Here is a 22,694-nt window from a genome sequence, read left to right as displayed (position 1 = left end):
GGTATTCTTTAAATCTTTTTCTTCTCCATATCAAAAATCCTCTGCCATTTTTACCCATTTTTCGTTCTTTTGTTTTTCTTTTTATTATCAAACACGTTAAACTTGTCTAAAACCCATAGCCTCAGTTCTAATTCTCTAGCTCACCTTTGTGATGTGACAAAGGTGTACTACCAGTGTTACTAAAATTGTTTTCTTGGAGATTACCCCTGACTTCCTTCCAGTCAAATCCAGTGACTAAAAAACCACAGTTATTGTCTCCTATGATTGTGTTGCATTTAACTGTGCTGACTTGACTTTCTTGAAAGTACACTCTGGCTTGTGATACACACCATTCTTGCCTCTTCTGGCCTCTCCCCTGTCTCTCTACCTGCTCCTTTAAATACCCTCTCTCCCTCCTTATTCTTCTAAAGGCATATATTCTTATGGACTTGGTGTTCACTCTGTAGTATCATGCTTTTAAGTGGCCTTTCTATGTTCATTTTCCCATTTCTACATTTCTAGCCTCAGTATTTCACCCACATTCTCTTCCCAGATTTTAGATTATATTTGTGTTTATGAATGTCATGCTATCATTTTTTTTTTTTTTGGCTTCATTGGATCTTCGTTGCTGCGCACGGGCTTTCTCTAGTTGCAGTGAGTGGGGGCTACTCTTCGTTGCAGTGCGCGGGCTTCTCATTGTGGTGGCTTCTCTTGTTGTGGAGCACGGGCTCTAGGCACGTGGGCTTCAGTAGTTGAGGTGCACGGGCTCAGTAGTTGTGGCTCGCAGGCTCTAGAGCACAGGCTTCAGTAGTTGTGGTGCATGGGTTTAGTTGCTCCGTGACATGTGGGATCTTCCCGGACCAGGGCTCGAACCTGTGTCCCCTGCATTGGCAGGCGGATTCTTAACCACTGCGCCACCAGGGAAGCCCCTGTATAATGCTTGATGAGGGTGTTCATCCTTAGCATTGCCCACCCTCCTCTTAAGGGCAGTTGCAGTCATGTCTACTAACATAGGGGCTCGGGTTAGGTGAGGAGCTGGAGCAAAGAGACTAGAGTTTGTTTTTCAAAACTGCTTTAAAGCCCAAGATAATCATTGTCTCCATCTGGAGTCTAGACCCTGTCCCCTGGCGTCTTGCTGGGTGGCAACCCTTTGGTTGAATATCTGATGTGCCTTGAGGGTGTCTACCATGGGGGAGCAGTGCCTGTACATTTCATGCACTATCACTCCTCCTGGTATGTTGATCAGGCTGCCCTGTTTCCAGGGATAAATGAAAGTTCTGGAAGATAGGCCTTAGGCAGTGAATGCCCTGAAATCTACTCCTAGGCTGTAGGAGCCTAGAGCACCACACTTACCTGTGGTGCCAGGAGCCAGGTCAGCAGCCTGTGGATTTTGATGCTAAGAGAATAGAAAAGACAGTGTTCTGAGCTCCAGCCAATTATTCCAACCGTTTTAGAGCCAAAGTTCCTGAGCAGACAAAAGCATTTTATCTGAAAATAAAGTGGTCCAGTTGATAATTCGGTTGAAATGATAAACTGGTTTAAAATAAATCCTTTAAATCACATTTTTTCCACCTATAATTTAATTCTTGACCAGAGTAAGTTTATTTTCTGACTTGGACTTTTTTTTCTTTTTAAAATTTCTATTGCATGTTCAGCCAACTAACTCATCATTTGTGATAAGAATAAGCCTGAAGTAACCTAAATGTGAATTGACTTTGGCACATCCATAAAATTGGATATTTTACAGTCCTTTAAAAATTATGTAGAAATGTATTTGATGACATGGAAGTGTGTTCATGCTATGCAATAATGTAAGAAAGCAAAATAAAAAACAGTATTATGGTATAATTCTATTTTATTTTCCCAGGACAGTTGCTGGCATAATTATTTATTAATGTTGCCTCTTTTGCTGTCAAGTGTCCTTGACCATAAGCATATGTGCCAGCTTCAAGGGGACCACTCGTACAGCTTTGTATATACCTCCCCTGCGGGTAGAAGACCAGGACTAGTGCATGATTCACATCTGAGAAGGCTAAAGCAGTACAAGGCCTGAGAACAGCTGACTCTGACTAAGGAAATGGCTTTGATGGGTGAGCCAGGAGAAGCTGCTGAGTTAGGATCAGTCTGCGCTACCCAAGTTTTGTTGGGACAAGGTATTATGAGTGTTTTCATGAGTCAGCCAACATGATCTCGTCCAATAGGGTTCATTCATGCCCTAAGGCTGGTCCCAAGGGATTACCCAAAATTGAAATATATCTATCCTAGATCACGGAAATGACTGGAGAGAGAGGGGTCTAGCTAGAACCTTCCAAGAGTCATAAAAGTTCCCAAAAGTGAGTCTGTTTTAAACATCCACCAAGCTGAGAATGTGAAGCTACTGTACAAAAACTGGCCTATCTCTTGATCTCTCTTCCCTCCACACAGCTGCTACCCTCCAACTCTTGTTAGAAGGGAATTAAACAAGAGTTAGTGAGTGAAGGAAGAGGTGTATAGGGAAATAGTTAAGGGGAGAAATAAGCAGAGTAGAAGCAGGGAAAAGACTAGCAGGGAAGGAGTAGGGGGGGGAGAGCCAGGGAGAGAGAAGGAGGAATATTGACTCTGTAACAGCCCAAGGAAGGGGAGAGGGATTAATTTTGAAGTTTTGAATACTATACATGACTGAACACTTTAATTACTGAATAGAGACTGTTTGCAACGTTATGTAAGAGTAGGAGTATCTGTTACCTAATAATTAAAGGAAGAGCATGGGTCCTGCCCAAATCTTCATACAGAAGCAGAGGAAAAATACCCCCACTAAATAAAGTTTAAAGAAGCAGTGGGAGACTGAAATGAAATTTTGTTTTTACCACAATCCATGTGTCATGCTTGTTCAAAATATGGTTACATTTATATTTATGTGAATATAGGAGAAATCTGGCAAGAGAGGCTCCAAACTTAACAATGATTACATTTAGGGGGTGGAATTCTTACTTTGTACATTGGATATGTTACTATAAGCAAGTATTAGTTTTATCATTTTAAACAAAAGATTAAAAATCAGAAGACATACTTTTAAAATAAACCAGTAGTTGGTATTATAATAGAATAATCCACAGGTGAGATTTAGAAGGTCTTGGACTTGGACCTGTCTTCTCTAAGTAGTCGTCTCTGTCTCCCACCTCTGAACACAGACCTTACCCTGATATTTCTTATTCTTCTTTCCATTTCCTTTCGACTATGTATGCTCCTGATTGATCTCTTCTTTTTATGATTACCACACATATTTTAAAATTTCCACCTGCTCACTGCTTCTCGTCATCCTTCTGTAGTCTTTCCCCTGTTACATGGCCATATTTCAAAACTTTTAATGCCACATTTGCCTTGTCTGCATTACTGTCAGTTTCATTTGGTAATTCACTATGCAATAATTTCTTTTACAAAACAGAGAATACTGAAAAGTGTTTATATGTTCTGAATTTCTTTTAGATGGGGAGAATAGTCCAGAAATAAAAAAATCAAACCAGAATATTTCTGATGAAAATAAAACCTGTGACATGCTAATGGAGAGATTAACAGGAGACAGTTTCTGGTATTCCATCTTAGGTGGACTCTGGGATTTTGATTACCGGTTAGAATCTAACCAAGAAAACCAGCAGAGACATTTAGGACAAGTATCTTTCACCCACAAAAAGATCACACAGGAGAGAAGCCTTGAATGTAATAGATTTGGGGAAAACTATAATCTGAACTCAAACCTTGTTATGCATCAGAGAATTCCTTCAATTAAAATACCCGTTAATTCTGACACACAAGGAAATAGCATCAAGCATATTTCAGACTTCACTTACTATCAGGGAAACTATGTAAGAGAGAATCCTTATGAATATAATGAGTGTGGAAAAATCTTCAATCAACATATTCTTCTTACTACTCATATTCATACTGAGGGGAAACCCAGTGAGTGTGGGAAGGCCTTCAGCCAAAACTCATCTCTTACTCAACCTCAGATAGTACTCACAGGAGAGAAGCCCTATAAGTGTGATGAATGTGGGAAAAGATTCAGCCAGAGGATACATCTTATTCAACATCAGAGAATTCACACAGGAGAAAAACCTTTTATATGCAATGAATGCGGGAAAGCCTTCCGTCAACATTCATCCTTTACTCAACATCTGAGAATTCATACTGGAGAGAAGCCCTATAAATGTAATCAGTGTGGTAAAGCCTTTAGCCGTATCACATCCCTTACGGAACATCATAGACTTCATACTGGAGAGAAACCTTATGAATGTAGTTTTTGTGGGAAAGCCTTCAGCCAAAGGACACATCTTAATCAGCATGAGAGAACTCATACAGGAGAGAAACCCTATAAATGTAATGAATGTGAAAAAGCCTTCAGCCAGAGTGCACACCTTAATCAACATAGGAAAATCCATACTCGGAAGAAATTATGTGAATATAATAAATGTGAGAAAACCTTAAGCCACAGTCCTTCACTTACTCCTCAGCACATAACTCAGAATTTTTAGCTTTGTTCTGGCGGGGGTGGGGGTGGGGTAAGGGACTCATATGAATATATAAATGTAGGAAAATTTTGGTCAGACCTTTTCATCCCATGCAATATCATATTATTCATAGTGGGGAGAAAGGTTATAGATAAACTTTTAATGTGTAGAAGCCAAATAAATTTAGACCTTAAACTAGTAGCATATTATATTCCCAGGACAGGTTATAAGTAGTGAAAGTAATTTATTTTATAAACAAGATTATATGAGGAGTCATGTTTTAAAACTTTTCTTAATGACCAGAAATCCTGTAGGCAATAACCTATGATTATTCCCCTCTGATTTTTATAGCATAAAGTTTTTAAATTATATAAACACTGATTAATCAAGGCAATGATATAGTATAACCAGTCACATAAACTTGAAATCAATAGAAAAGAGCAATATTTCTTAAACTTCAGTCATTTGTATGCATCCTTTACAGATTTTACCATATTCAGTGTTTACTTAATATTTTCCTTTAAAGGGACTCAGAATTTTTAGCCTTGTCCTAGGAAATATTATTTATGGAAATTGTGAGTTCTGTATGCTAATTATATTCTAATTTCCATCAAAATAAATATATAACTTTGAAATTGAAAATATCCATTGGTGTACCACCTAAGTCTTCTGACCATTTTTTGAGAAGCCATGTGAGAGGATATGGCAGTATTATGTTATTTTTTAGGAATCCTTGCATTATTTTCATCAAACGGGTCCTAGGATCTTTAAGAAGAGTCTTGGAGGAGACTGAGGGTCATATTGATGAACTTTGAAAAGTGATTCAGAGAAGTCTACTTTTCTATCCTATTATTCTAGCTTTAAAGTTCCCTGTAGCAAACATAGATTTTTGAACTAAAATTGTCATTTCTGTTATTACTGCAGATTTGAATAGAGAGGAGGTTTTATTTTATAATGACAGGGGCTTTATAAGAATTCCTACACCTCCCTGCACCACTGTGGAAGACAGAAGTAGGGTACCATAAAAGAGGATGAGTGGTGGTGCCACACTGAGGCTAAGAACCAGGGAAGAGCCTTACTGGCTTATATAAACAACTAAGGAAGTGTTGCTAATTGGCTTATTAATTCATTTTATTTATTGAAATATATTTATGTACCACCTTTTTCCAAAAAGAATTTAAGGTGTTTTAATTTGATTTTTATGATTACTGCCTTGTTTGACAGAAATCACTTTTTGACATTACAAAGCATCATAAATATAAACTGTCACAAGCCATGAATAGCTGCAACTAGGAGGCTGCTTCTGTTTCTTGGCTTTCTGTTTTTCTCTTGGTCTTCTCAGGCACGGCTGAAGAAGCCATGAGGCTAAGTAAGAATGCAGTCCCCTTGCTTTCTCACCTTCCTTCTAACATATCTCCCAGCTCAAGACTTGCCATTTTTTTTTTCCCTGTGAAGGACTAGATATCATAGGCCTTAAGTGAAAGCTGGAATGATTTAAATTTTTTTTAAACTTAAAACACTAAAAACCAAGAAAGTAATGAAATGAATTCATTTCACCATGGAAGTTAAACTTTTCAAAGTACATTTATGTCCCATGCATCAGTGGATGAAATAGTTAATAAAACCCCAAGTTACTGTAGTCATGGAGGATTTCTAATAATATTTTGTGTTCAAATATCTGTGAAATGGAGATCCATTGTCAAGACAGATAAGTTCTGGAAGTGTCTTTTCACCAAAAGGATCTACATTGAACATTTATTTACCCTAAGGAGGCAGAGTATAAAGCACTCAGGTTTCAGGAAGAGAGAGTGAGCCAAGGCAAAGTCTCAGATAGCAGAGGTATGTATGAAAAGAATTAATGGTTAATTACAACTGGTGAAGCCTTTGATCAAAGTTTAATTTTGCAACCAGAGGGGGGAAAAAAGCTGAATAATCCACAAAGAGTGCTAAGGGCTTCAATACAAGGCAGTGTATCTCAGCACAGGGGAAGAAGGAGAGCAGTGTGGGATTTTTCAGGAGAGGATCAGCAGAATTTGGACAATTTCAGAAAAGAGGAGTCGGGACTGAAGAAGACCAGTTGGCCATGGATTTTCAGCAATTCTTCATAAATAGGAATTATAAAATTAGAAGCCTATTATATATCCTTAGGGTCATAAATGATTATGCTTATGTTAACTGTACAGTAAACTGTGTCATTCTGGTGCAAATTCGTTCTCATGTCCTTTGTTGTCTTCAACATGTTCCAAGTTACATGAATCCTAAGTATATTTATTACATCAAAATTCAAGGAAGCCATAGGAGTAGTACTCATTCAGAAACCTGTTGGTATGATTTATTTCTGTCTAGGAGGGCAAGATATTACCCTTTTACATATATTAATTCATTTGGTCCATCCAACCAGGTGTTGTTGCCTTTTTTTTTATGAAAAGAGATACTTCAGCTTAGACATAATAATAAGTGATTTATTATTCAGGGTTTCTTGGACTGAAATGTCACTAGAACATGGATCATGTTACTCTAATCCAGTGGATACAAACAGTGCCTGGAACAGTGTTTTATAGCACTCTGAAAACATTTGATAACTATATTAAAATTAATAAAATGAGAGATTGCTGCTCAACACAAAAATTCATATGACTCTTTCTCTGAACCTCAGAGTATAAAAGGATTACCATGTTGATAGATTCTCTTATGTCCAAAGGGCTTATGGGTTGGAGAAAAATACTCATCTGGATTTTGATTAATGTTCAATTTATTAATTTAAGGAAACAACTGACATTCTTTAAGCAGCCAACATTCCTCTAATTATTCATAGATGTGCAAATAATAAAAACTTAAGAATTTCTAAAATTAGATATCCCTACTCTTTTAAACACTGATCAGATTTAAACACATGTAAACATTTCATTAAAATCACAAACCTAGGGCTTCCCTGGTGACACAGTGGTTAAGAATCTGCCTGCCAATGCAGGGGACACGGGTTCGAGCCCTGGTCCGGGAAGATCCCACATGCTGCAGAGCAACTAAGCCTGTGCACCACAACTACTGAGCCTGCACTCTAGAGCCCGTGAGCCACAACTACTGAACCTGTGTGCCACAACTACTGAGGCCCACGTGCCTAGAGCCTGTGCTCCATGACAAGAGAAGCCACTGCAATGAGAAGCCTGTGCACCGCAACGAAGAGTAGCCCCTGCTCGCCACAACTAGAGAAAGCCCACGCGCAGCAATGAAGACCCAACATAGCCAAAAATAAATAAATAAAATAAATAAATTTTTTTTTAATTTCAAATTTTATTAAGTGCCTTAAACACATTAAGAAACAGGTAAGAGGTACCCAGATTATAAAAATAATTATACTGAAACTAGTTATAAAAATGTTAACTCTGGGCTTCCCTGGTGGTGCAGTGGTTAAGAATCTGCCTGCCAGTGCAAGGGACACAGGTTCGAGCCCTGGTCCGGGAAGATCCCACATGCCGCAGAGCAACTAAGCCTGTGCTCCACAACTACTGCGCCTGCACTCTAGAGCCCATGAGCCACAACTACTGAAGCCCGCATGCCACAACTACTGAAGCCCGTGTGCCACAACTACTGAAGCCCACGTGCCTAGAGCCCATGCTCCGCAACAAGAGATGCCACCACAATGAGAAGCCCACGCACCGCAACAAAGAGTAGCCCCCACTTGCCACAACTAGAGAAAGCCCGCGTGCAGCAGTGAAGACCCAACACAGCCAAAAATAATAAATAAGATAAATAAATTTATAAAAAAATAAAGTTAAATCCATGGACTTGATGTTTTTATCCTTATTTGAATATTTTCCCAGGGTTCCAATTTTCATATGTTCCTAGGTTTACGTTTTTCTACCAGGTATTATTTGTCTACCTTCCTCAGATTTTAGTAATCTTATTCAACCCAAAATAAGAATAATACTGTAACAGACAAATTAAGTTGAAATTTATGGGTTAGCAACTGTCTGATCTTTAGTTAGGTCATCCATAAAACCTAGTTGCACAGACCAAATATTCTTTGGTCTCGTTTTATAACAAAATATCACTTGTTATGTCATGGGACATTTTAAGACCCTACTTTTATATAGATTGTAAATTTTTGACACTTGAACTTTCCCATAACCATCTGGCCCATTGGCCTGTCATTATGGTATGGTGATCTCGCTGGCTAGCATTATTTAAAGCTTTTATGTGCATCATTAGGATAATTAATGAGGCTATCCAGCTCCTTCCAGAAGAATGCAAGTTTTGTTGTCAGTTTTCGTCTATAGAACATTTGGCTACTTCATCATTTTGCAACATACTGCAACCAACTTTCTGCTTGTTTACTGTATGTAACTGTTAGAGGTGATTAACTGTTGAACCATCTTTCTACTTGGTCTGAGTGACTGTCTGGTTCTTCCTATTTCTTGATATGGTTCAACATTTTCCAGGATTATCTGGCTTGCCCAACACCCCTTTGTTTCTTCTTAACTGATTAAACAGGAACAAATACATATATACACATACATGCATGTATATGTACATATGCACATACTTAGCAAGAAATATATATATTACTTTTTAAGATCAGTATTGAATTATACATACCATTTACAATCATCCTTTTATGACTGTTATAACACACTTGACTTGAGCATCATTATGAACACTTGGCCTCTTACATAACAAGCAATTCCAATTAACCATTTTTTTAAATGCTCAAATTGTGAGAACTTGGCCAGTGGAAGCTGCATTAAGCTAGCTTCTTTTAACTCTTAGCACTTTATCTGTTATCTGTAAACACGTTCTCATTTTTGGAGGTAAGGTGGTCCAAACCCAATCCAAAATTTTCACTGCTCCAAGATGTGAGTATACTGTCTTTTTTTTTGGCCGCACTCAGCATCTGGGATAACAGTTCCCCAATCAAGGATCGAACCTGCACCCCATGCAGTGGAAGTGTGGACTCTTAACCACTAGACTGCTGGGCAACTCCCAAGATGTGAGAATAGATTCCTCCTCCACCTCCTGCCCAAAGAGTTTTAGATTCTTTTAGTACAGAGTAGTAGAAAAGACCAAAATCTGGGCACTAGGGATGTCTGTGACCATTGAGAGTGAGCAAAAGTCCTGCTGCTACTACAGCCACTGCTATCAGGACACTTTTTAGACTTTATAGAAAAACTTCAAAACTCCACCAAAAGCTATTAGAACTAATAAATGAATTCAGTAAAGTTGCAGGATACAAGATTAATATACAGAAATCATTGCATTTCTATACACTAATGATCTATCAGAAAGAGAAATCAAGAAAAGAATCCCACTTACAATCACATCAAAAAGAATAAAATACATAGGGAATAAATTTAACCAAGGATGTTAAATACCTATACTCTGAAAACTATAAGATACTCATGAAGGAAAGTGAAGATGTTACAGATAAATGGAAAGACGCCCCGTGTTCATGAATTGGAAGAATTCATATTGTTAAAACGTCCATACTACCTGCAGAAAACTATAAGAAGACACTGATGAAAGAAATTAAAGTTGATACAAATAGATGGAGAGATATACCATGTTCTTGGATTGGAAGAACCAACATTGTGAAAATGACTATACTACCAAAAGCCATCTACAGATTCAGTGCAATTCCTGTCAAACTACCACTGGCATTTTTCACAGAACTAGAACAAAAAATTTCACAATTTGTATGGAAACACAAAAGACCCTGAATAGCCAAAGGAATCTTGACAAAGAAAAACGGAGCTGGAGTAATCAGGCTCCCTGACTTCAGACAATGCTACAAAGCTACAGTAATCAAGACAGTATGGTACTGGCAGAAACAAAAACAGAAATATAGATCAATGGAACAGGATAGAAAGCCCAGAGATAAACCCATGCACATATGGTTACCTTATTTTTGATAAAGGAGGAAAGAATATACAGTGGAGAAAAGACAGCCTCTTCAATAAGTGGTGCTGGGAAACTGGACAGCTACATGTAAAAGAATGAAATTAGCAGACTCCCTAACACCATACACAAAAATATACTCAAAATGGATTAAAGACCTAAATGTAAGGCCAAACACAATCAAACTCTTAGAGGAAAACATAGGCAGAACACTCTTTGACGTAAATCACAGCAAGATCCTTTTTGACCCACCTCCTAGAGAAATGGAAATAAAAACAAAAATAAACAAATGGGAAAAAGCTTTTGCACAGCAAAGGAAACCATAAGACTGAAAAGACAACCCTCAGAATGGGAGAAAATATTTGCAAATGAAGTAACTGACAAAGGATTAATCTCCAACATATGCAAGCAGCTCATGCAGCTCAGTATCAAAAACACAACCCAATCCAGAAATGGGCAGAAACAGACATTTCTCCAAAGAAGATATACAGATTGCCAACAAACACATGAAAGAATGCTCAACATCATTAATCATTAGAGAAATGCAAATCAAAACTACAATGAGATATCATCTCACACCAGTCAGAATGGCCATCATCAAAAACTCTACAAACAATAAATGCTGGAGAGGGTGTGGAGAAAAGGGAACTCTCTTGCACTGTTAGTGGGAATGTAAATTGATACAGCTACTATGGAGAACAGTATGGAGGTTCCTTAAAAAACTAAAAATAGAACTACCATACGACCCAGCAATCCCACTACTGGGCATATACCCTGAGAAAACCATATGTACCACCATGTTCATTGCAGCTCTATTTACAATAGCCAGGACATGGAAGCAACCTAAGTGTCCATTGACAGATGAATGGATAAAGAAGATGTGGCACATATATACAATGGAATATTAGCCATAAAAAGAAACAAAATTGAGTTATTTGTAGTGAGGTGGATGGACCTAGAGTCATACAGAGTGAAGTAAGTCAGAAAGAGAAAAACAGATACTGTATGCTAACACATATATATGGAATCTAAAAAAAAAAAAAATCATGAAGAACCTAGGGGCAGGACAGGAATAAAGACGCAGACCTACTAGATTATGGACTTGAGGACACCGGGAGGGGGAAGGGTAAGCTGGGAGAAAATGAGAGAGTGGCATGTACATATATACACTACCAAATGTAAAATAGATAGCTAGTGGGAAGCAGCCACATAGCACAGGGAGATCGGCTCAGTGCTTTGTGTCCACCTAGAGGGGTGGGATAGGGAGGGTGGGTGGGAGGGAGTCGCAAGAGGGAAGAGATATGGGGATATATGTATATGTATAGCTGATTCACTTTGTTATAAAGCAGAAACTAGTACACCATTGTAAAGCAATTATACTCCAATAAAGATGTTAATAAATAAATAAATAAAATGTCCATACTACCCAAAGCAATCTACAGATTTAATGCAATTCTTGTCAAAATACCCATGACATTTTTCACAGAACTACAATAATTCTAAAATTTGTAGGGAACCCAAAAGACCCTGAATAGCCAAAGCAATCTTGAGAAAAAAGGACAAACCCAGAGATATCAGTCTCTCTGACTCTAGGCTACAAAGCTACAGTATGAAACAGTATGGTCCTGGCACATAAACAGACATACTGACAAATTGAACAGAATAGAGAGCCCAGAAATAAACCCGCACGGTTATGGTCAATTAATCTATGACAAATGTGGCAAGAATATACAATGGAGAAAAGATGGTTTATTCAAGAAGTGGTGCTGGGAAAACTGGACAGCCACATATAAAAGAATAAAAGTAGATCATTTTCTCACACCATGAAAACAAATAAACTGGAAATTATTAAAGACCTAAATGTAAGACCTGAAACCATAAAACACCTAGAAGGAAATATAGGCAGAACACTCTTTGACATAGGTCTTAGAGATATTTTTTTGGATCTGTCTCTTCAGGTAAGCGAAATGAAAGCAAAAATAAACTATGGGACAGAATCAAACTTAAAAGCTTTTGCACAGCATAGGAAACCATCAGCAAAATGAAAAGGCAAGTGTCCATGGACAGATGAATGGGTAAAGAAGATGTGATATATATATATATATATATATATATACACACAATAGAATACTACTCAGCCATAAAAAGAATGAAATATTGCCATTGCAGCAACATGGATGGACCCAGAGATTAACATACTAAGTGAAGTAAGTTAGACAGAGAAAGACAAATGCCATATGATATCACTTATATGTGGAACCTAAAAAAATGATACAAATGAACTTATTTACAAAACAGAAACAGACTCACAGACATAGAAAACAAACCTACAGTTGCTAAAGGGGAAAGAGGGAGAGGAGGGATAAATTAGCACTTTGGGATTAACATATACACACTAGTATATATAAAATAGGTAATCAACAAGGACCTACTGTATAGCACAGGGAACTCTACTCAATATCTTGTAATAACCTATAATTTAAAAGAATGTGAAAAAGAATCTGAATCACGTTGCTGTACACCAGAAACTAACAGACATTGTAAATCAACTATACTTCAATTTAAAAAATTCGACAACACATTAAAAGGATCAAAAAACATGATCAAGTGAAATTTATCCCTGGGATGCAAGAATGGCTCAACATACACAAATCAATCAATGTTATATACCACATTAATAGAATGAAAGATAAAAATCATATGATCCTCTCAATGGATGCAGAAAAAAACATTTGACAATCCTGTCATGATTTAAAAAAAAAAGTCAACAAATTGGGTATAAAAGGATATACTAAAGATATCTGCATTCCTATGTTTATTGTAGCATTATTCACAAAAGCCAAGATATGGAAATAACCTTAGTAGTGTCTGATGAATGAATAAGGAAATGTCATATATATATATATATATATATACACAAAATACTATATATATTTTTACATTATATATATGTGTATATATTATATAAATACAAAATGCCATCTCTATATATGTATATACAAAATACCATAGACTGTGTGACTTATAAAAACAGAAATTAATTGCTTACAGTTCTGGAGGCTGGGAAATCCAAGATCAAGGTGCCAAAACATCTGTGTTTAGTAAGGGCCCACTTCCTGGTTCATAGACAGTGCCTTTTTGCTGTGGCCTCACATGGTGGAAGGGAGCAAGGGAGTTTTCTTGGAGTCCTTTTGTAAAAGAGATTGAATCCCATTAATGAGGGCAAAGCCTAATCACTTCCTCAAAGCCCCATCTCCTAATACCTTCACAGTGGAGGTTAGGATTCAAGATAAGAATTTTGGAAGGACACAAACATTCATACCATAGCAGTGACCGTGAGGAGAAATGGATGAGAAGGATGGGTTGGGGGGCAGGGGGTGGAGGGAGAGAGAGAGGGAGATTGAATATGAGAATGAATAATGTGTATATGGGTTATGGGTTAGGGGACTGGATGGCTGACCAAGAAGCTTATCAAATGTGGGGATGTTTTACTCCTTTCCAAAAGCATCTGATTCATGTCTTACACCATGGATGATTGCATGTTGTTTTCCATTTTCTAAGTGCCGACTTCTTTATAGGTTAAATTTTTGTGGGTGCAAGCAGCCGACATTGACTCTGGTTGTATAGTCTCTTCAGGACACCTCCCTCAGGATGCAGTAGCTCCAGGATGCAGTAGCTCCAGTCACCTCCCATCTTCCGATCAGAGCACTCAAGATTCATATTCCTGGAAGGTAATTTGATTGGTTCAGCTTGGGCCTCGTGCTCAACAAAGATGGAGGACCTTGATTGGCAGACCCATTGAAGCTACAGACACAGGAATTCACAAAGGCAAATCAAGGTGTTTTTACCACAGCAGACAGGACACTAAGGGGTGATAGGACTCAATCGGATCCCCCAAAATGGTATAAAGATTCCCTTAAACTGAGGACATTGAAGATACAGCAGATGCAGAAAAAAAGCCTTTTCAGAGTGTCCCTTACCTGACTAAAGGCAGAGCTTTCTTTTTTTTTAAGACAATAGCTATTCTTTTAATATATATTTTTTTAATATTTATTTATTTTGGCTGGGCCGGGTCTTAGTTGAGGCATGTGGACTCCTTAGTTGAAGAAAGTGGGATCTAGTTCCCTGACCAGGGATCGAACCCGGGCCCTCTGCACTGGGAGCAAGGAGTCTTACCCACCGGACCACCAGGGAAGTCCCTAAAGGCAGAGCTTTCTAAGAGTGAAGCTGCCGTAAATCCCCTCTCAGGGGAGATTCCAGCTAGGAAGGAGACCAACAAACCACTGGCACCAGGATGAGAAATTGTACAAACAAACATTATCACAAACTGTTATACTTTCCATTGTTCTCATAAAAGCCCATTTGCCTTTCCTAAAAGTCCACTTGTTTTCCCAGAGGCCCTTTCTCCCTCCTTCCTTCCCCCTATTAAGTTGGTATATAATCTCCTATTTCTAGTTGTCCAGGAGTCTCTTCATCTGCTCCTGCATGCATGTGTAAATAAACCTTGTCTTTTCCCCTGGTAATCTATTATCACTTCATTCACAGCCCCACCATCGACACTCAAACCTGTTAGTAGAGGGAAAGTTTTCCTCCCAATGAGGGTTGGAAAAAATCAGCAGATGTTTTTTCTACCTTCGATGGTGTGAAATGATTTGATTTGCATTTTAAAAAATCATTCTGGGGGGACTTCCCTTGTGGTCCAGTGGTAAAGAGTCCACCTTACAATGCAGGGGACACAAGTTCAATACCTGGTCAGGGAACTAAGATCCCACATGCCATGGGGCAACTAAGCCCACACACCACAACTACTGAGCTCGCGCACCTCAACTACAGCCCACATACCTGAAACTACAGAGCCTGTGTGCACTGGAGCCTGCGTGCCACAACTAGAGAGGAGAAAACCCACACACCACAACTAGAGAGATGCCCGCGCTGCAATGGAAGATCCCGCATGCCTCAGTGAAGATCCAGCGTGCCGCAACTAAGCCCCGACACAGCCAAAAATAAATAAATAAATAATAAATCTTAAAAAAAAATCACTCTGGGTATGTCATTGGTTTTATTAACAAGAGAAGTTGTAAGTTTGCTTGTAAAAGAAAGGAATTTAAGTTCATAGCTAGAGGGAAATATGATATCCCAGAAAAGTTTTTGTTCCTATGAAATAATGCATATAAAGTTATTACCACTTTCATTGAAAATTAGCTCCCATTTCTGAAATTTCAAACATCTCACACTCTCCCCACCACCATCTCTCCTTTTAAATTCACTTACTAAGCGTGCCCTTGGCCTTAATTCTTTATCTGAATGCACACTTCAATCTAATGACACCACTTTTTTTTTTTAACCCTCCATTAGCTCCCTCCTAGTCTAACAATTCCCTAACAAGAGCCTAATACGTTCCCAGCCTTCCTTCTGAGAAGGCGTCAGCAGCAGCCCACATGTATATGTACCCACACCAGACTTCTCTCCATCTCACAGATATTGAAAATTAACACCTAAAGTCATACTAGACATAAAAATCTCCCGAACTTTATCTTAAATACAACTGCTGGGGGTGGAAACGCTTAAACATTTCAGTCTCACCATTTGGCAGCGTCCAATGTTTCAACGTTTGATGAATGAATTAAGTTCCTTTGATTTGGAAGGCCTTGTCCAATGCCTGGGAGCTCAACAGAAAAAGAGGGAAACTAAGTGGAACGGATAAAGGAAAGGCCGAATCCCAGCGCTCCAGCCGCCGTGCAGGTATGGAAAGCAGAGGTCAAGGTCTCCAGTTAAGCCGCAGCCCGCGGCTCCTTTTAAGGGGGAGTGGGCGGAGCCCTGACTTTAACCCCGCCCAGGACTGAGGTGACTCGCGGCCAATGAGAGGGCGGTCCGGGGTGGAGCGACCTGCGAGCGACGTGACGCCATCACGCTCCGGTCGGCGCTCCGCAGGGCGTGCGCCGGAACAGTGGACTCTGTAGGTGACCGACGCCGCGCTTCGCAGTAGAAGTGGGGTGGATTTTGGAGACCGAAGCACCGCGTCGTGGGAGCCCTCCAGGCGAGTCGAGTCGAGTCACCCGACCTCGGGGTTTTAGGGGCGAAGGGATCAATCATCCCCAACCTTCCTCAGGCTGGGCGGCATGGACTCACTATTAATTGATCTCGAAAGCAATGCCAAGTCAAGGTCTCCGGTGGAGAGGACACCACGGCCTCGCCGCGTCGGCCTTTCGTGCCCCAAGTAGCCAGGCTGTGAGCGTCTGGGGAGAGGCAGCCCAGCGGGATGGAAAGCAGTAGGGACGCCAGTAAAGGCCAGTGTTTATTAGCGCTGTCGGGCACCTTACAGGTTAAATCTTCAAACCACTCCTGTGAGTAAGCCCTGTTGTTATTCCCATTTTGCAGAGGGGGAAACTGAGGCTTAGAGAGGTTAAAATTACAGCTTTGTAAACAGTATAAAGATGGGAAGTTGAGTAGTTAAGGAAATAATGAAATGTTTAAGCAACTCTAAAGCGGTGATTCCAGAGGGCCAACAAAAGCTGTTTCTGAACTGGGGCAGTTCTAGTGACAAAATTCATTTGGTGAGTCACAGCCATCAGAATATTTAACTTTGGAATTTGTTTACAGGTGACCAAAGCCACACAATGTCAATAGCTCGTTCATCTGTCCATGCCAAATGGGTCGTGGGGAAGGTGATTGGGACAGCAATGCAAAAAACTGCTAAAGTGAGAGTGACCAGACTTGTTCTGGATCCCTATTTATTAAAGGTAAGGAACATCTCTATTTTCAGGTGGCATTGATAAATCACCAACATGTTCTGGGTTCTCAGCAGAAAAACACTCCTCTGTCAGTAAAGGTGCATTGAGCATCTGCTGCACACCAGACATTGTGCTGGTCTGTGGGTGTAACAAATGGTTCACACTCACACTTTAGAGACACATAGAGTTGATTTCAATTCAGTCTGTTAACTGCTGTAGTCATTCTATGTGCAACGTACTGTGGGAGCAGAAGACTCCTCATTCTTCCTTCCCAGGTTGCTGAGGAGAGCATTCTTGATTATATAAGACATATGAGCTGAAGCTTCAAAAGGATTTTATCCAGAGGACCAGTTGGGGGGCAGGAGGAGTTGGGGGAGTCATTCCATGATGAATAGTTTGTGGAAGTTCTTTTAGCCATGTATTTACCTAAAACAAATAGACTGCTAGTTATTTCGGCAGCAAAAATGGGTTTATTCGGGATCAGCAGAGAATTGCAATTCAGGGTCTGCAACATGGTGAGCCACATGCGAGTCTCCCACAAAAGTGGTGCGGTGACCGGGGAGGAGAGTGCTTTTACAGAGGGGAAAGGAAGTTGGGAGGGGATGGTAAACAAAGAGTCCATGACTCTTGACTGGCTGAGTTGTTGCCGGGAAAGAAGAGCATGTCTTTCTTCCTGTTGAGCTCTGCTATCATCACAGGGTGTGAGAGCTTCCCCTTCTGGTCTCCTGACTCTGTTTAATTGAGGTTTCTGTTTATTAATTCCTTACACATGAAAGGGCATGACATTCTAACTGGAGCAGCAAGTGGTTCGGCAATGTTGAGCCCAGAGCTTGGCATTAAGTAGATGCTGTTGTTGAATGAACGTGAGAAGGATTGGAGCTGGAGTATGAAGGGTCTTTTATGTTGTGTTTTGGATTTCATCCTATAAGCAGAGGAGACAGAGATAGTGATGAGGAGTGGAGGTAAGGAAATGGGTAAGGAGGTTATTGCAGATGTCTAGGATGGAAATAGTAAAGAACTGAACAGTCCTGGGAGCAGTGAGGATGGAGTGGAAAAAGATTTCAGGAAAGAAGGGACAGCGTCCTTGATTTGGTAGATGCGCAAGGGAGGGAGGGGGAAGTGCCAAGGCTGTTTCTGCATTCAAGGTTGCGCACACTGGTGGGCACAAATGCTGTTTGTTATCTAGGATCAAAAACACAGGAGCCTTTTCAGGGTCTTGTGATGCTGGGGAGATCCCAGCCGGGAGAAGGACGTTGGATCTCATTGTCCTCCTAGCCCTTCGACTCTCCCTCAAAGCCTCTCAATGAAATGGCTTGATCCCAAAGCAAAAACAAAAACAAGACCACAGGAGCAAGTTGAAGAGTGATGGCATGATCATTGGCCTTAGAATCAGAGGGCCTTAGTTTGAGTACTGGCTGTTGGTTACTAGCCGTGCACATTACTTCACCTCCTTGAGCTTGTTTTTCTCATCTGTTAAATGGGACTACATGCTGTGGCAGGGTTGTCTTGAGGAATAGGTGATGCTAGTTCTCATCTGTGGCTTGTTTGTAATACTTTGAGTGAGGCATGAAGCTAAGTGCTTTATGAACATTATAATGTTTCATTCTCTTGATAACTTTAGAGGCGCAGGCATTGGAGCCTCATTTTATGGTGGGGGAAAAAAACCTGAGCTTGGAGTAGTTAAGTGACTTGTCCCAAATCACACAGCTAGTGGTGAGATAGTGTGTTTTTAGGCTGGAGAGAAGGCTCTACTGGGAAGGAAGAGTTTAAATATTGTAGAAGAGGATGATAATTGATAGAGCAAGGGTACTGCAGGAAATAAGCAGGAGAGCTCCAGACAAGATCAGTTCTAGAAAAGTCATTGCCGTTTTCCAGAAATTAAGCAGCTAATTTTTGTATTGGAAGTCTCCATAAGTATGTTATCTATTTTTTCCCCCAAGTTCCAGCTTGTTTTCTGCGCATTCCTTTTTCAGATTTTGTACTGCATTGCCAGGTCATGGATGGGAACTACTGATTTGTTTCCTCCTTCTCTCAACAGTATTTTAATAAGCGAAAAACCTACTTTGCCCACGATGCTCTCCAGCAGTGCACCGTTGGAGATATTGTGCTTCTCAAAGCTCTACCTGTCCCGAAAACAAAGCACGTGAAGCATGAACTGGCTGAGATAATTTTCAAAGTTGGACAAGTCATAGATCCAGTGACCGGAAAGCGCTGTGCGGGAACCACCTACCTGGAGAGTCCAGTCAGTCTGGAAACCACCCACCTAAGCAAAAACCTGGAAAAACTCGATCTCTCTTCAACACAGTGAAGGAGGATTGGAAAACGGAGCCAAAAGGGAAGGATTTCTAAGTTTGCTTTATGGAAAAATTTTTATAAGTTTCCTCACAAACCGTCCAGTTTCTCTTCTGGTATTTATGAACTAGCTAAAAGTAAATGAAGTAAAGGCCTTGTTATAATTTTTCATAAAGTTTTACAGTCATGTTTCAAATTTCCTTCTCAGCGAACATACTTTCCTGTTACACTAAGTGTGCCTAGCAGTGCGCTGTATTGTTTGTAAGCTCACTGTTTTAGAAGGTGGTTTTTTGTTTTTGTTTTCATTCAAAGGAATCTGGAATTTATCTTAGAACTTTTATTTTGGGAGAAGAAAACCTTTTGGTATCATAAACAGATAAGACCACATTAAGTGTATATTTATTTTTGATACTATATATTTGAAACTAAGTTTTTCTCTGATTTAGCCAATTCCAAATGGAAACAATTAACATGCTGGGGTCAGATTTTATCAGATTAAAGTCTGTATTAATAAGCATGTTGACACGCAGAAAATAAAACTAAAATTCTGTCACTTTTCTCCTGTATCCTAGGCTAGATTAAATAGGAATGAGTTCTTAAAATCTGATACATTGATGAAGTTGTAGAATTTCTCACATGCATTTGAGTTGGAGAGTTTCAGAGTTTTATTGCTGTTCATTGATAAACTGTGATAACTTAGGTTTTGACCTATTGAAACACTGAGCTATATATTTCAGTTTTCTGGCTCCCAGAAGGGACTTGGAGTATATTTCAACCTCAACAAATATGTCAGTAGTTGAGTAATAACCACAGGCACTGCCCCCTCCTCAGGGCTTATAATCTCCTGGGCAGGTATGCACAAGTATCTTCATGACAAACACAGAAACACATGGGTGGGGGAGAAATTGGGGTAACTTTCCAGAAAAAAATTAGAGAATGCTAGAACTGAATCTTAAAGGAAGAGTCTCCAGGTTAGTGCATGAGGCATTTGGAAAGGGCATTCCAGGCAGAGGAAGGGGGTGTAAAGTCCTCGAAGGATGAGAGAAAGGACTGTAACCAAGGGGTTTTGGAAGTGGTGAGCACTGCTGGGACATTGAACAAGCGTGGAACTCAAGTAGAGCAATAGGCAGGAATTGTAAGTGGTGGTGGGTTGTTTAATGTTTTAAAGAGTGATATAACTAGATTCACATTTCTGTAAAGTAATAGCATCTGTGTCAGGAATAGACTGGAATGGGAAGGATTGGAGGTAGGGAGACAGTGACCTGTTCAAAGATTGGTCCTAAGACATAAACTGAGTTGGGCAGGGAAGATGAAAAGAAGATAGATGATGTTCCGAAGTAGAACTCTCAGGGAGGATGAACCGAAGGGAGGCATCTTAGACTGTCTGCCAAGAGGGTGGCTATGCGGTACTGGTTATCCTGGAGGGGAGAGGACACCTGTCCAAGCTATCTCTAAAAGCTCAAATGTTTTAAAGGCTTACCTATACTCTAATGTATCATTTTTATCTTAACATAGATACTTTTCCTGAAAATCTTGGTGTAAAAATTATCCTCCAGGAAGATGCCCCATGTTTATCCTATGACACTGTAACCTAAGCCACACACCTGTGAAATAAGAGTATCTCCTTCCCCCCAGTAAAAAGCACTGGGTTAATGGAACTTCAGAGCAAAATGATAGTGGAGAAAAAAGTGCAGAATGAGTGGCCTAATACTAAACACAAAAGCCAGGTCAGCAAAGAAATGCCTTCCAAGTTAACATTTCAGGAAAATAGACTTGAAAGCATTTGTCTCCTGAAATAGAGCTGAGAAATTGGGGAATATGTAAGAAAGTCACACCGACACCCCTGGCTTGAAGAGGCCCTGCCTCCCACAGTGCAGGATGGCAGACATGTCCTTTCCGCCCTGGTGAGAACTCCAGCCTCCCTTTTGCGTCTCTGCAGCCTCTATGGCCTCACGAAGCGTAAGCCAGTTCAGATCAGGAGCTGGCCTGATCAACAGCCTCTGGCCTCCTGTCCCTGTGTGCCTGGCCTCCTTTCCACCAGATGCCTCTCCCTGGTCTGGGGCAGATCCTTGTTTCCCTTCCTCCATCCACAGGATCCACTTCTGTTCTCCCTGGTGGCTCCTTGCCATATTAACATGTTCAAACATTGCCCCAGTCAGAGAAACTCCTGCACCCCTGGAGCCCCCTCCCCCTTCCTTCGCCTCCAAAGATTACCAGCTTCAGAGAACCCCTCAGTCCGCAAGCCCAGTTCCTGCCCCCAGCCCTCCTAGCAGAGACCTCCCAGCTCCCCAGTCCAGAGTGTCGTGGTCTGAACGCGGGTTGGAAAAGAATTTCCAGACACGAGGCAGAATGTAAAGAAGACAATTTATTAGAGGGAAGGGTTGCTGCCAGAACAGCGGGCCGACTTCCTAGTATGGGAGAGCCGAGCAGGAACATGTGCTATTGATCAGTTTTTATAGCAGAAAAACAAAGGACTGGTCCGAGGTGAAAATTTCGTTTACCAATTGGTCGGGGCACATATACCTTCCTTCTCTAGGGTGGGAGTGGGACAGGCCAGATGCCTTTCCTTATTTGGGACAGGTCCTGTTGCCCAGATGGGCGTCGCCCAGGTGGGCTCAGGAATTTTGTAACCATCGCAACATGGTGGGGAGGGCGAGTAAGAGTCCGGGAAGGGGTGCTAAGGGGTGTAACGCTGACACTTTTTCAGGCAGGGTCGTACTTTGCCCTTGAAGCACCTTTGTCCTTGGAGCACCACACAGGATTCGCACTGGCCTTGAAAAGCTCCCTTTGGTGGCTGGGGAGCTCCTCCCTGTTTCTCTCCCTTTTCTAACTGTCCAGCTCACTTTCTGCGGGCCTTGTCTTGGTTGCGGTTTCATGAGAACATTTGTGGCTCTTTTATCTTGCCACAGGATACATTTCCCCCCAACAGTGCCATCCTGACCCACGCCCTTCTTTAGGCTGTTTCCTTGGCCAGGCGGAGTTGTCCTCCCTCCTTCCACGAGTCAACTCTTTCCCTTGGGACTGCGCTATTGTGCCAGCTCCCCAGGGTCTATCCTCCACTTCCCAGGCACCACCGGTTACATGCTCTCCCGTCCGTGTTCCCTCCCTTCTCTCCATTTCAACACTTGACACTCCAGTCATTTCACATCCAGCCCCACCAGACTGGGACGGCTCGAGGGCGAGGATGGGGCCCAGCCCACCGGTGCTGAAATCAACGGGAACAATGGAGTCTGGAGACCACGAGAGAACCTGAGTGTGCGTCCATCCAGAATGCTTCTATTACAGCGTAATAGGCAATATATTTACACGGAGCAAA

General features: G+C 40.7%; 3 protein-coding genes across 6 annotated transcripts in view; 2 read left to right on the top strand and 1 right to left on the bottom strand.

The window, feature by feature from the left end:
* ZNF713 (zinc finger protein 713) overlaps positions 1 to 6,670 on the top strand; it is a 30,179-nt gene extending 23,509 nt beyond the window's left edge. For both annotated transcript variants that reach the window (XM_019921723.3, XM_073792080.1), the window contains one exon: positions 3,445 to 6,670. In XM_019921723.3, coding sequence (XP_019777282.3) covers positions 3,445 to 4,487 — 1,043 coding nt within the window. In that variant the 3' untranslated portion in view covers positions 4,488 to 6,670. The remainder of the gene's footprint in view (positions 1 to 3,444) is intronic.
* The window catches only part of SEPTIN14 (septin 14), an 87,158-nt gene extending 71,043 nt beyond the window's left edge, over positions 1 to 16,115 (bottom strand). The window contains exons 1-3 of one of the 2 annotated variants that reach the window (XM_073792082.1): positions 15,939 to 16,115; positions 13,880 to 14,079; positions 13,405 to 13,543 (exon numbers count right to left, since the gene is read on the bottom strand). The gene's annotated coding sequence lies outside the window, so the exon portion shown is untranslated. Of the gene's footprint in view, positions 1 to 13,404; positions 13,697 to 13,879; positions 14,080 to 15,938 lie in introns of those variants that run through there. The other variant, XM_073792083.1, reaches the window with a different exon arrangement.
* Positions 16,116 to 16,238: 123 nt separating this feature from the next.
* MRPS17 (mitochondrial ribosomal protein S17) lies at positions 16,239 to 19,936 on the top strand. 2 transcript variants are annotated; one of them, XM_004328644.4, is made up of 3 exons: positions 16,239 to 16,392; positions 16,956 to 17,095; positions 19,125 to 19,936. In XM_004328644.4, the coding sequence occupies exons 2-3, from the start codon at positions 16,973 to 16,975 to the stop codon at positions 19,392 to 19,394; spliced, it is 393 nt and encodes a 130-aa protein (XP_004328692.1). In that variant the 5' UTR covers positions 16,239 to 16,392; positions 16,956 to 16,972; the 3' UTR covers positions 19,395 to 19,936. The 2 variants fall into 2 exon arrangements, with proteins under 2 accessions (XP_004328692.1, XP_019777285.1); XM_019921726.2 differs by lacking the exon at positions 16,239 to 16,392 and adding an exon at positions 16,400 to 16,699.
* Positions 19,937 to 22,694: the final 2,758 nt, after the last annotated feature.

This window comes from Tursiops truncatus, chromosome 15 (assembly GCF_011762595.2).
Source record: "Tursiops truncatus isolate mTurTru1 chromosome 15, mTurTru1.mat.Y, whole genome shotgun sequence".
NCBI classification, from domain to species: domain Eukaryota; kingdom Metazoa; phylum Chordata; class Mammalia; order Artiodactyla; family Delphinidae; genus Tursiops; species Tursiops truncatus.
Note: the sequence above shows the minus strand (reverse complement) of the source record. Positions and strands in the feature narration are given on the sequence as shown.